Raw genomic sequence first — 13931 nt, 5'->3', positions numbered from 1 at the left:
ACCCAAATGGCACCCTATTCCCTATATAGTACACACACTACGTTTGAGCAGGGCAGGCAGGGGCTATATAGGGAATGTAGTGCAATTTGGGACGCAGGCTACGTCCGTGTGGCTTCTGACCCCAACAGATGTCCATATGGTCTGGATGTGTGTTGAGGTTGTTGAAAAGAAGAACGAGGCTATTTGATTTCATTTTAAGTTTTGTTAGAAATAATAAACAGTATTGTTAAGAGAATATTTTATTGATCTCAGTTCAGTCTTGATTGTCGTTGATGGTAACTGATGTACAGTATGTCACGATGTGTTGTGTTTTACTCTCTCTCTCCCTCTCTCTCTCTCTTTCTCTCCCTCTCGCCCCCCTCCCTCCCTCCCCTCTCCCCTCCCTCTCCCTCCCCTCTCCCTCTCGCCCCCCCCCTCCCTCTCGCCCTCCCTCCCTCCCCTCTCCCTCCCCTCTCCCTCCCCTCTCCCCTCCCTCCCTCCCCTCTCCCCTCCCTCTCCCTCCCTCCCCTCTCCCTCCCCCTCCCCCTCTCTCCCTCCCCTCTCCCCTCCCTCTCCCCTCCCTCTCCCTCCCTCCCCTCTCCCTCCCCCTTCCCCTCTCGCCCTCTCCCTCCCCTCTCCCCTCCCTCTCGCCCCCCTCCCTCCCCTCTCCCCTCCCCCTCCCTCCCCTCCCTCCCTCCCTCCCCCCCTCCCCTCCCTCCCTCCCCCTCCCCTCTCCCCTCCCTCTCCCCCCCTCCCCTCCCTCCCTCCCCCCTTCTCCTCTCCCTCCCTCCCCTCTCCCCTCCCTCTCCCTCCCTCCCCCCCTCCCCTCCCTCCCTCCCCCCTCCCCTCTCCCCTCCCTCCCCTCCCTCTCCCTCCCTCCCCTCTCCCCTCCCCTCTCCCTCCCCCAGGTTTACTCCCTATGAGTGGTACAACCCTCACCCCTGCAACCCCTCGTCAGAGTTGCTAGAGAATAATTTCACCTTACTCAATAGTTTCTGGTTTGGAGTGGGAGCTCTCATGCAGCAAGGTATTTAGGTTACAGGTCAACGTTAACACCCATCCTAGAGGCTGCTGGGACCGCTGGGTGTATAGATACTGGGTCATGGGGCCACTGGGCTGGTCCTGGCTGGTCCTGTGGTCAGTACTGTGGGCCGGTAAACTCCTATTTCTACAGTAAAGACCCTACTGATATTGTAAACTCTGAACTGAGCCTTAACCTTTTACTAACCTTTAGTAACCTTTTAGTGACCCCCCCCCACACCCCCCCCCCCCACACCCCCGCTCTCAACCAAACAAAACATAACTAAATCAATTAATAATCCAAATATAACTAAATTAATTCATAATCAAATATTACCCTAATCAAAACATAACTAAATCAATTCATAATCAAATATAACTAAATCAATTTATATTAAAAACATTACTAAATCTATTATTAATCAAAACATAACTAAATTAATTCAGAATCAAAGCATAACTAAATCAAAACATAATCAAATATTAGCCATTAAGATGTTTTATTTGTGCTTTTATGTATTGTTTTTCTATTTATTTATCCCAGGGATTACAAATACACTATGCAGAATTTTTGCAACCCTCCATTACAGCCTCCCATTTCATCCCTCAACCCTCCATCACAGCCTCCTGTTTCATCCCTCAACCCTCCATCACAGCCTCCTGTTTCATCCCTCAACCCTCCATCACAGCCTCCTGTTTCATCCCTCAACCCTCCATTACAGCCTCCCATTTCATCCCTCAACCCTCCATCACAGCCTCCTGTTTCATCCCTCAACCCTCCATCACAGCCTCCTGTTTCATCCCTCAACCCTCCATCACAGCCTCCTGTTTCATCCCTCAATCCTCCATCACAGCCTCCTGTTTCATCCCTCAACCCTCCATCACAGCCTCCCGTTTCATCCCTCAACCCAATCCCTTAACCTCAACAAGGCTCTAGCAGGTTTTACAGTATATGCTAGGTGTGTGTGTGTGTGTGTGTGTGTGTGTGTGTGTGTGTGTGTGTGTGTGTGTGTGTGTGTGTGTGTGGGTGGGTGGGTGGGGGTGGGGGGGGGGGGGGTGGGGGTGCATGTCTGCTTCTCTGTGTGTGCATCCGTCCGTGTGCATGTCACCTAGCTCTGTGTACCAGTGTATAGTGTGGAGTTTACGGTGGCCTCTAGCGGTCTGTGGGATGGTGTTTGATAGTACCTCTACCTTGGATACATGGCAGTAAACCCCACCAGACTCTTCTCTGAAATACACTATTCATGTATTTTATTCTGAAAGCTCCATAAAGGGTTAAATGTTTAAAGAAGGGTACAAATGTTCTGGAGACATGATAACCCTCCTGAGGTAATGTTCTGGAGACATTATAATGTTCTGGAGACATGGTAACCCTGAGGTAATGTTCTGGAAACATGGTTACCCTGAGATAATGCTCTGGAGACATGGTTACCCAGAGATAATGTTCTGGAGACATGGTTACCCTCCTGAGGGTAATGTTCTGGAGACATGGTAACCCTGAGGTAATGTTCTGGAGACATGGTTACCCTGAGATAATGTTCTGGAGACATAGTAACCCTTAGGGTAATGTTCTGGAGACATGGTAACCCTGAGGTAATGTTCTGGAGACATGGTTACCCTGAGATAATGTTCTGGATACATAGTAACCCTTAGGGTAATGTTCTGGAGACATGGTAACCCTGAGGTAATGTTCTGGAGACATGGTTACCCTGAGATAATGTTCTGGAGACATGGTAACCCTGAGGGTAATGTTCTGGAGACATGGTAACCCTGAGGTAATGTTCTGGAGACATGGTAACCCTGAGATAATGTTCTGGAGACATAGTAACCCTTAGGGTAATGTTCTGGAGACATGGTAACCCTGAGGTAATGTTCTGGAGACATGGTTACCCTGAGATAATGTTCTGGAGACATAGTAACCCTGAGGGTAATGTTCTGGAGACATGGTTACCCTGAGATAATGTTCTGGAGACATGGTAACCCTGAGGCAGTGTTCTGGAGACATGGTAACCCTGAGGTAATGTTCTGGAGACATGGTTACCTTGAGATAATGTTCTGGAGACATGGTAACCCTGAGGCAATGTTCTGGAGACATGGTAACCCTGAGGTAATGTTCTGGAGACATGTTAACCCTCCTGAGGGTAATGTTCTGGAGACATGGTAACCCTTAGGTAATGTTCTGGAGACATGGTAACCCTCCTGAGGTAATGTTCTTTGTTCGTTTTTTGTTTGTGGTTTGTTGTTGTTGTTGGCCCCTTTTTGTTTTGTTGTGGTCTCTGTCTCTCTCTCTCTCTCTCTCTCTCTCTCTCTCTCTCTCTCTCTCTCTCTCCTTCTCCCCCCCCCCCCTCTCTCTCTCTCTCCCTCTCCTTCCCTCCCTCTGTCCCTATAACCATCTCCCCGACCACCTGCTGTCTCTACCCAGGGTCAGAGCTGATGCCCAAGGCCTACTCCACCCGTATAGTAGGAGGTATCTGGTGGTTCTTCACCCTGATCATCATCTCGTCCTACACGGCCAACCTGGCTGCCTTCCTCACCGTGGAGCGGATGGACGCCCCCATCGACTCAGCTGATGACCTGGCTAAACAGACCCGTATAGAATACGGATCAGTCAGGGACGGGTCTACCATGACCTTCTTCAAGGTAAGTGTGTGTGTGTGTATGTGGAGAGAGAATGGACCCTCTGATAGGCTCTGCTGATGACCTGGCTAAACAGAGCAGGATAGAATACGGCTCAGTCAGGAAGGGGTCTACCATGACCACCTTCAAGGTGAGAAAGAGAGGCTGACATTTTCCCTCGTGTAACTTTTCTTTAACCATTTATGAAGGAACTTAAGTTTAACCAGAGATTTAGTTAGAGTATGATATTCTGTCCACATGAAATGTCGAATGTACAATATCAGAGCACAGAGCAGTGCGTTAGTTCACAGTGTGACCTGTCTACCTTACCTAGTTTACCAATAACCTTTCTGCATCTCTCTCTAGTTTCTTCCTTAACCCAACCCTACTGTGTCCTCTTGTCTTAATACCTCATCTCTCTCTCTAGTTTCTACCTTAAAGGTCCCGCACAGTCACCCAACTACCCAAGTAAAAATAGCATTTTGAATGACCAAAACATCACCCCATAATATTTTTTACGTTACTAAAATGCTCAGAATTGTAGAAATGGTACCTTGTCTCTCATCTCTAACTATCAGTAAGCTGAAAGAACAGACTGAGTGGGCGGGGAGCTTATATTCATGAACTCACCTTGACTGACAGCTCTTTGAAACGTCCTTGTGGTGGTTGCCAGGTAACAAGGTAAACAATGGGCCACATGTCATTCCGAGTCTCAATCCACTTTCTCTGCAAAATGCTCTCATGGTCAACAAAGCTTGATCGTGGACTGTTGGATATCAGACAAACAGGAGCGACACACAATTGCAATTCAGTTCTAATTCTATCTACAGTTCACTGGTACACTTCTTCACCAGAATTAGTAAAGCACGAGTCACCTTAGAAGCTTAGCAATAATGGAATGTACATGAAAACATCATGCAATAAAGTGTGCTGGACTGAATCCAAGTGTTTGACACGGGGGGAGATGGCGGACCAGTAGCTTTATGATCGAACTTGATCTATGTACAAGCTACAGTCATATTTCATACTTTGGTCACCTTACTTTGAACTGGTTTCATCCAGATATCATCAGATTGGAAAGAGCAGGTGTTCTTAATGTTTTGTACACTCGGTATAGCGAGACCCAGAAAACATTGTGCTCAGCCTTGTGTGCGTGCGTTCACGCACATGTACAAGAGGGCTTGTGTGCCTCATTGTACTGTACAGTGTGTGTATGTGTGTGTGTGTTCGTGATGAGTGTGTGTGTGAGTGAGTGTTAGATAACCTGTGAGGTTCCTCCAGCCCTCCACCCCTCCCCCACGGCGGTGCGTTGTGTGGCCCAGCAGGGTTGATCCGGGTGGGGCTTTATCCCTCAGATTGCAGCCTCTGATTACTCCTCCATGGATGGGAGGGAACAGGGCTGTGGAGGGACACAACAAATTGAAACAGCGGGAGATTGAGCACACAGCTGTTCTATTTCCTCTCAATGGGAGACACACACACACACACACACACACACACACAGAGGGATAGACACTGAGGACATACACACACACACAGAGACACAGGACACACAAACACACAGAGATACACAGGACACACACACACACACACACACACAGAGAGATACACAGGACACACACACACACACAGATAGACACACAGGACACACACACACACACACACACACACAGATACACAGGACACACACACACACACAGATACACAGGACACACACACACACACACACACACACAGATACACAGGACACACACACACACACACAGGACACACACACACACACAGATACACAGGACACACACACACAGATACACAGGACACACACACACACACACAGATACACAGGACACACACACACACACACACACAGATACACAGGACACACACACACAGAGGATGACACAGAGGAAACACAGGGGAAGAGAGACACACACAGACGGATTGACACACACAGAGAGGGAAGGACACACACACACAATCAACGGGACCTCAGTCATCCTGGGACTCACAGAGGGAGGGTGTCATTATCAGACACAACAAGCTTGATGTTTATTATCTAAGGATGAACTGAACAGAACAACTAGATGGATCTGTGTCTTCATGTCATTCAATAGTTCTGGCACAAGAACATCCGTGTTTCTTTATCAGGTAACAATGCATGATAATACAGGTTTTATACACATTAGAATTATACACCTATTAGAATATCTTTGTTGTTGTCCATTTATGAGACAATGCCTTGTTGTTGTTGTTGTCGTCCATTAGAAATCCAAGATCTCCACCTATGAGAAGATGTGGGCGTTTATGAGCAGCAGGAAGAACACAGCTCTGGTGAAGAACAACAGAGAGGGGATCACCAGGGTTCTGACCACAGATTACGCCATGTTGATGGAGTCCACCAGCATAGAGTACATCAGTCAGAGGAACTGTAATCTCACGCAGATCGGAGGCCTCATAGACTCCAAGGGCTACGGAGTGGGCACTCCAATAGGTAAGAGTCTTCTTCTTCTTCTTCTTCCATATGTAGAACTTAATAACGTCTGCGTTTGAAGACTGCAACCTTGTGCAGAACGATAGAGGGCCTCATCTCCTCCCCTCAACGTCCTTCTCTCTTCTCCTGTCATCCCCCCCCCCCCAGGCTCCCCCTACAGAGACAAGGTGACCATCGCCATCCTGCAGCTCCAGGAAGAAGGGAAGCTCCACATGATGAAGGAGAAGTGGTGGCGAGGGAACGGTTGTCCTGAGGAGGACAACAAAGAAGCCAGCGCGTTGGGCGTGGAGAACATCGGCGGTATCTTCATCGTCCTGGCCGCCGGACTCGTCCTGTCTGTGTTCGTAGCCATCGGAGAGTTCATCTACAAGGCCAGGAAGAACTCTGACATAGAGGAGGTGAGTGAAGAGAAACTGTTTCTCTGCTGACTGAGTTATGGATATGGAGGAGAGGGGAGCGCCACCAACGGGACTGGTGGGGGGTGAGACTGCAGCATGGAGGGGAGAGGAGAGGAGGTGGAGGAGAGGTGCTTTGGTTCTATAGATATCAGATATATGAACAACTGTTATTGTTGCAGATACGTTTTCTGATGTAAGGAGGAGTGTTGCTTTAACATCAGCCCTGTAAGACACTGGTTTTACAGTATCAACACATATAGTTATTAAGTAATCAATACTTTGTTTTCAGTTTACAAATTTGGCAAACTTAATCTCATATGGCACCCTATTCCCTATATAGTGTAACCTGTGGGCCCTGCTTAACAGTACTGCCCTATAAAGTGCATTCCTGTGTGATTACGTGCTTGGTGTATTTTACCAGGTGCTGTGCTGACCTAGCCATGCTCACTCCTCACATTCACACAAATCAACTCAACATGTAAAACGTGTGGATTTGACCGTATTGCCATGACAATGTGGGAATAGGGGGTTGAAAAGAGAATATTCTCAATAACCCAGCTTCAATAACCCATCATCCATAACCCAGCATCAATAACCCAACCTTGCTCTTTTTAATGAAAAAACAACCCAACTAAGTGACCCAATGCCTGCAACCCAGTAGTTAGGTCAACCAAACAACCCAGCTTTGTTAGAGTGTGGAAATGCACACAGTTACCCGCACACAGTTACCCGCACACCGTTACCCGCACACAGTGGTATATTTCCTATTCTATTTGCCCCGTCATGACATTACAATCTTGATGGGCATTTGGATCTGTATGGATATACAGCCATGATGTTTTTCTTGTTGTTTTTAATCTGTTTCTCTTTCGTTATGTCTGGCTGGCTGTCTTGCTGGCTGGCTGGCTGGCTGTCTGGCTGTCTGTCTTGCTGGCTGGCTGGCTGTCTGTCTGGCTGTCTGTCTGGCTGTCTGGCTGTCTGTCTGTCTGGCTGTCTGGCTGTCTGTCTGGCTGTCTGGCTGTCTGGCTGTCTGGCTGTCTGGCTTGCTGGCTGGCTGTCTGTCTGTCTGTCTGTCTGGCTTGCTGGCTTGCTGTCTGGCTGGCTGTCTGTCTGTCTGTCTGGCTTGCTGTCTGTCTGTCTGGCTTGCTGGCTTGCTGTCTGGCTGTCTGGCTGGCTGTCTGTCTGTCTGGCTTGCTGGCTGGCTGGCTGGCTGGCTGGCTGGCTGTCTGGCTGTCTGTCTGTCTGGCTGTCTGGCTGGCTGTCTGGCTGTCTGTCTGCGTGTCTGCGTGTCTGTTGAGTATTGACACACAAGAAATGTAAGACGTCACTCAAATTTCTCATTTCACTTTGTATAGTGTCTTCATGTCTGATTCTCTTGTGTCCTGTGTATCCCAAACGGCACAATGTTTCCAATATAGAGGCACATTGGGTTCAAAAGTAGTGCACTATATAGGGAATATGGTGCCATTTTGGATACAGGTTTGGTCTGCATGGTTGTATATTTACATACAGTGGGGAAAAAAAGTATTTAGTCAGCCACCAATTGTGCAAGTTCTCCGACTTAAAAAGATGAGAGAGGCCTGTAATTTTCATCATAGGTACACGTCAACTATGACAGACAAATTGAGCATTTTTTTTCCAGAAAATCACATTGTAGGATTTTTAATGAATTTATTTGCAAATTATGGTGGAAAATAATTATTTGGTCAATAACAAAAGTTTCTCAATACTTTGTTATATACCCTTTGTTGGCAATGACACAGGTCAAACGTTTTCTGTAAGTCTTCACAAGGTTTTCACACACTGTTGCTGGTATTTTGGCCCATTCCTCCATGCAGATCTCCTCTAGAGCAGTGATGTTTTGGGTCTGTCGCTGGGCAACACAGACTTTCAACTCCCTCCAAAGATGTTCTATGGCGTTGAGATCTGGAGACTGGCTAGGCCACTCCAGGACCTTGAAATGCTTCTTACGAAGCCACTCCTTCGTTGCCCGGGCGGTGTGTTTGTCATGCTGAAAGACCCAGCCACGTTTCATCTTCAAGGCCCTTGCTGATGGAAGGAGGTTTTCACTCAAAATCTCACGATACATGGCCCCATTCATTCTTTCCTTTACACGGATCAGTCGTCCTGGTCCCTTTGCAGAAAAACAGCCCCAAAGCATGATGTTTCCACCCCCATGCTTCACAGTAGGTATGGTGTTCTTTGGATACAACTCAGCATTCTTTGTCCTCCAAACACGACGAGTTGAGTTTTTACCAAAAAGTTCTATTTTGGTTTCATCTGACCATATGACATTCTCCCAATCCTCTTCTGGATCATCCAAATGCACTCTAGCAAACTTCAGACGGGCCTGGACATGTACTGGCTTAAGCAGGGGGACACGTCTTGCACTGCAGGATTTGAGTCCCTGGCGGCGTAGTGTTTTACTGATGGTAGGCTTTGTTACTTTGGTCCCAGCTCTCTGCAGGTCATTCACTAGGTCCCCCCGTGTGGTTCTGGGATTTTTGCTCACCGTTCTTGTGATCATTTTGACCCCACAGGGTGAGATCTTGCGTGGAGCCCCAGATCGAGGGAGATTATCAGTGGTCTTGTATGTCTTCCATTTCCTAATAATTGCTCCCACAGTTGATTTCTTCAAACCAAGCTGCTTACCTATTGCAGATTCAGTCTTCCGAGCCTGGTGCAGGTCTACAATTTTGTTTCTGGTGTCCTTTGACAGCTCTTTGGTCTTGGCCATAGTGGAGTTTGGAGTGTGACTGTTTGAGGTTGTGGACAGGTGTCTTTTATACTGATAACAAGTTCAAACAGGTGCCATTAATACAGGTAACGAGTGGAGGACAGAGGAGCCTCTTAAAGAAGAAGTTACAGGTCTGTGAGAGCCAGAAATCTTGCTTGTTTGTAGGTGACCAAATACTTATTTTCCACCATAATTTGCAAATAAATTCATTTTCATTCATACAATGTGATTTTCTGGATTTTTTTTCTCATTTTGTCTGTCATAGTTGACGTGTACCTATGATGAAAATTACAGGCCTCTCTCATCTTTTTAAGTGGGAGAACTTGCACAATTGGTGGCTGACTAAATACTTTTTTTCCCCACTGTATAACTATAATTGGTTGTATATTTACATAGAACTATAATTGGTTGTATATTTACATAGAACTAGAATTGGTAGTATATTTACCTATAACTATAATTGGTTGTATATTTACATAGAACTATAATTGGTAGGATATTTACATAGAACTATAATTGGTAGTATATTTACATAGAACTATAATTGGTTGTATATTTACATAGAACTATAATTGGTAGTATATTTACACAACACTATAATTGGTAGTATATTTACACAACGCTGTAATTGGTAGTATATTTACACAACACTATAATTGGTAGTATATTTACACAACACTATAATTGGTAGTATATTTACACAACGCTGTAATTGGTAGTATATTTACACAACGCTGTAATTGGTAGTATATTTACACAACGCTGTAATTGGTAGTATATTTACACAACACTGTAATTGGTAGTATATTTACACAACACTGTAATTGGTAGTATATTTACACAACGCTGTAATTGGTAGTATATTTACACAACGCTGTAATTGGTAGTATATTTACACAACGCTGTAATTGGTAGTATATTTACACAACACTGTAATTGGTAGTATATTTACACAACACTGTAATTGGTAGTATATTTACACAACACTGTAATTGGTAGTATATTTACACAACGCTGTAATTGGTAGTATATTTACACAACGCTGTAATTGGTAGTATATTTACACAACACTGTAATTGGTAGTATATTTACACAACACTGTAATTGGTAGTATATTTACACAACACTGTAATTGGTAGTATATTTACACAACGCTGTAATTGGTAGTATATTTACACAACGCTGTAATTGGTAGTATATTTACACAACACTGTAATTGGTAGTATATTTACACAACGCTGTAATTGGTAGTATATTTACACAACACTGTAATTGGTAGTATATTTACACAACACTGTAATTGGTAGTATATTTACACAACACTGTAATTGGTAGTATATTTACACAACGCTGTAATTGGTAGTATATTTACACAACACTGTAATTGGTAGTATATTTACACAACACTGTAATTGGTAGTATATTTACACAACGCTGTAATTGGTAGTATATTTACACAACACTGTAATTGGTAGTATATTTACACAACGCTGTAATTGGTAGTATATTTACACAACACTGTAATTGGTAGTATATTTACACAACACTGTAATTGGTAGTATATTTACACAACGCTGTAATTGGTAGTATATTTACACAACGCTGTAATTGGTAGTATATTTACACAACACTGTAATTGGTAGTATATTTACACAACACTGTAATTGGTAGTATATTTACACAACGCTGTAATTGGTAGTATATTTACACAACGCTGTAATTGGTAGTATATTTACACAACACTGTAATTGGTAGTATATTTACACAACACTGTAATTGGTAGTATATTTACACAACGCTGTAATTGGTAGTATATTTACACAACGCTGTAATTGGTAGTATATTTACACAACGCTGTAATTGGTAGTATATTTACACAACGCTGTAATTGGTAGTATATTTACACAACGCTGTAATTGGTAGTATATTTACACAACGCTGTAATTGGTAGTATATTTACACAACGCTGTAATTGGTAGTATATTTACACAACGCTGTAATTGGTAGTATATTTACACAACGCTGTAATTGGTAGTATATTTACACAACGCTGTAATTGGTAGTATATTTACACAACGCTGTAATTGGTAGTATATTTACACAACGCTGTAATTGGTAGTATATTTACACAACGCTGTAATTGGTAGTATATTTACACAACGCTGTAATTGGTAGTATATTTACACAACGCTGTAATTGGTAGTATATTTACACAACGCTGTAATTGGTAGTATATTTACACAACGCTGTAATTGGTAGTATATTTACACAACGCTGTAATTGCAGAACAGCCTTCATTTATTTAGTTTTGTTATATTTATTTATTTGCACACAAGGGAAAAAAACATAATGTGATTGATGAGAGTTTAAAAAGCAAGTGAAACGCCTATGATTGTCTAATTTAGTGAAACGCCTATGATTGTCTAATTTAGTGAAACGCCTATGATTGTCTAATTTAGTGAAACGCCTATGATTGTCTAATTTAGTGAAACGCCTATGATTGTCTAATTTAGTGAAACGCCTATGATTGTCTAATTTAGTGAAACGCCTATGATTGTCTAATTTAGTGAAACGCCTATGATTGTCTAATTTAGTGAAACGCCTATGATTGTCTAATTTAGTGAAACGCCTATGATTGTCTAATTTAGTGAAACGCCTATGATTGTCTAATTTAGTGAAACGCCTATGATTGTCTAATTTAGTGAAACGCCTATGATTGTCTAATTTAGTGAAACGCCTATGATTGTCTAATTTAGTGAAACGCCTATGATTGTCTAATTTAGTGAAACGCCTATGATTGTCTAATTTAGTGAAACGCCTATGATTGTCTAATTTAGTGAAACGCCTATGATTGTCTAATTTAGTGAAACGCCTATGATTGTCTAATTTAGTGAAACGCCTATGATTGTCTAATTTAGTGAAACGCCTATGATTGTCTAATTTAGTGAAACGCCTATGATTGTCTAATTTAGTGAAACGCCTATGATTGTCTAATTTAGTGAAACGCCTATGATTGTCTAATTTAGTGAAACGCCTATGATTGTCTAATTTAGTGAAACGCCTATGATTGTCTAATTTAGTGAAACGCCTATGATTGTCTAATTTAGTGAAACGCCTATGATTGTCTAATTTAGTGAAACGCCTATGATTGTCTAATTTAGTGAAACGCCTATGATTGTCTAATTTAGTGAAACGCCTATGATTGTCTAATTTAGTGAAACGCCTATGATTGTCTAATTTAGTGAAACGCCTATGATTGTCTAATTTAGTGAAACGCCTATGATTGTCTAATTTAGTGAAACGCCTATGATTGTCTAATTTAGTGAAACGCCTATGATTGTCTAATTTAGTGAAACGCCTATGATTGTCTAATTTAGTGAAACGCCTATGATTGTCTAATTTAGTGAAACGCCTATGATTGTCTAATTTAGTGAAATGATTGTCTAATTTAGTGAAATGATTGTCTAATGTTCTAATTTCTGCTTTTTGTTGTTTCTGTTTTTTTCCCATCTCTATTTCCACCATGCCTGCCTGCCGTGCGCCCCACAAATAACCCATCAGGCCTTTTGTTTCTTCTACGGGGTTCAGTCCCGTCAGTTCCAGCGCCGCGACAGTGCCTCCTCCTCCACTGCCACCTCTCTGTCCACTGACCTGGAGAGTGGTCGGCTGCTGGGGGATGACGTTGATATAGAGTAGCCCCCCCCACCACCCCCTGCCCCGGCTAGCCTCCGCCACACACACGCTAGACGTTTAGGTTTGTAACACACATCCGTCCCACTGTCTGTCTGTTTGTGACCTACGACCCGTAGTCAAGTGTTGGTTTCATAGTTCTCCTGTTTGAGTATTCCTTTCCGTCTACGCACCCCCCCCCCCCCCCCTTCCTATAATGTTCAACCTCTAGTAACCTCTGTCCTCTGACCTCGGGTAGTCTCTGTCCTCTGACCTCGGGTAGTCTCTGTCCTCTGACCTCGGGTAGTCTCTGTCCTCTGACTTCATACTGCCTCTCCCAGAGTCCTGTAGTCTCTCAGTCCCCTTAGTAAGTTTCCTAGCAACAAGCCATATTATTATTATTGCTTTGTGTCTTATCAACTCAAGGGAGGAGGGGTGTTTTATAAAATCTTTACACCTCGTTTGAGGTAACTATAAAAGCCTAGTTTACACTAAATCTCAATTTGAAAAGAGTCGACGAGAATAAGTGAAAGCGTCATTACTGAGGCCTTGTGTTTATGAGAGGCAGAAGTGGGCCTCGTCTTCCATTGCCTACCAGACTACCTTGTGGTTTGTCAAAGTCTTGACGACTAATTAACTAATAAAAACAACTCAACGAGGCGGCAGGTAGCTTAGTGGTTAAGAGCGTTGTGCCAGTAACCGAAAGGTCGCTGGTTCTAATCCCCGAGCCGACTAGATGAAAAATCTGTCGATGTGCCCTTGAGCAAGGCACTTAACCCTAATTGCTCCTGTAAGTCGCTCTGGATAAGAGCGTCTGCTAAATGACCAAAAAAATAATAATAATACAAGTCTGCTTCCCAAATGGCACACTATCACTATATAGTGCACTACCCCCTGGGTCAAAAGGTAGTGCCCTATATTGTGAATACGGTACTATTTGCGACGCAGGGAAAAGTTATCTTTCTTGAGAACATGGATTGTTGCTTCTGAAGTGTCCGACCCCCCCCCCCGCCATTAACCC

At 43.8% G+C, this 13931-nt stretch overlaps 1 protein-coding gene across 1 annotated transcript; it reads left to right on the top strand.

Annotated features, from left to right (window-relative positions):
* Nucleotides 1-272: 272 nt before the first annotated feature.
* LOC311114582 (glutamate receptor ionotropic, kainate 1-like) lies at nt 273-12937 on the top strand (the record flags this gene model as incomplete). The annotated part of the gene is made up of 6 exons (XM_084189823.1): nt 273-289; nt 888-1006; nt 3422-3639; nt 5881-6106; nt 6254-6504; nt 12803-12937. 6 exons carry the CDS (start codon nt 273-275, stop codon nt 12935-12937), a joined length of 966 nt encoding a protein of 321 aa, XP_084045949.1.
* Nucleotides 12938-13931: the final 994 nt, after the last annotated feature.

Source organism: Coregonus lavaretus (genome assembly GCF_964263955.1).
Source record: "Coregonus lavaretus genome assembly, contig: HAP1_SCAFFOLD_251, whole genome shotgun sequence".
Lineage (NCBI taxonomy): Eukaryota > Metazoa > Chordata > Actinopteri > Salmoniformes > Salmonidae > Coregonus > Coregonus lavaretus.
This window is presented reverse-complemented; position numbering and strand designations above follow the sequence as displayed.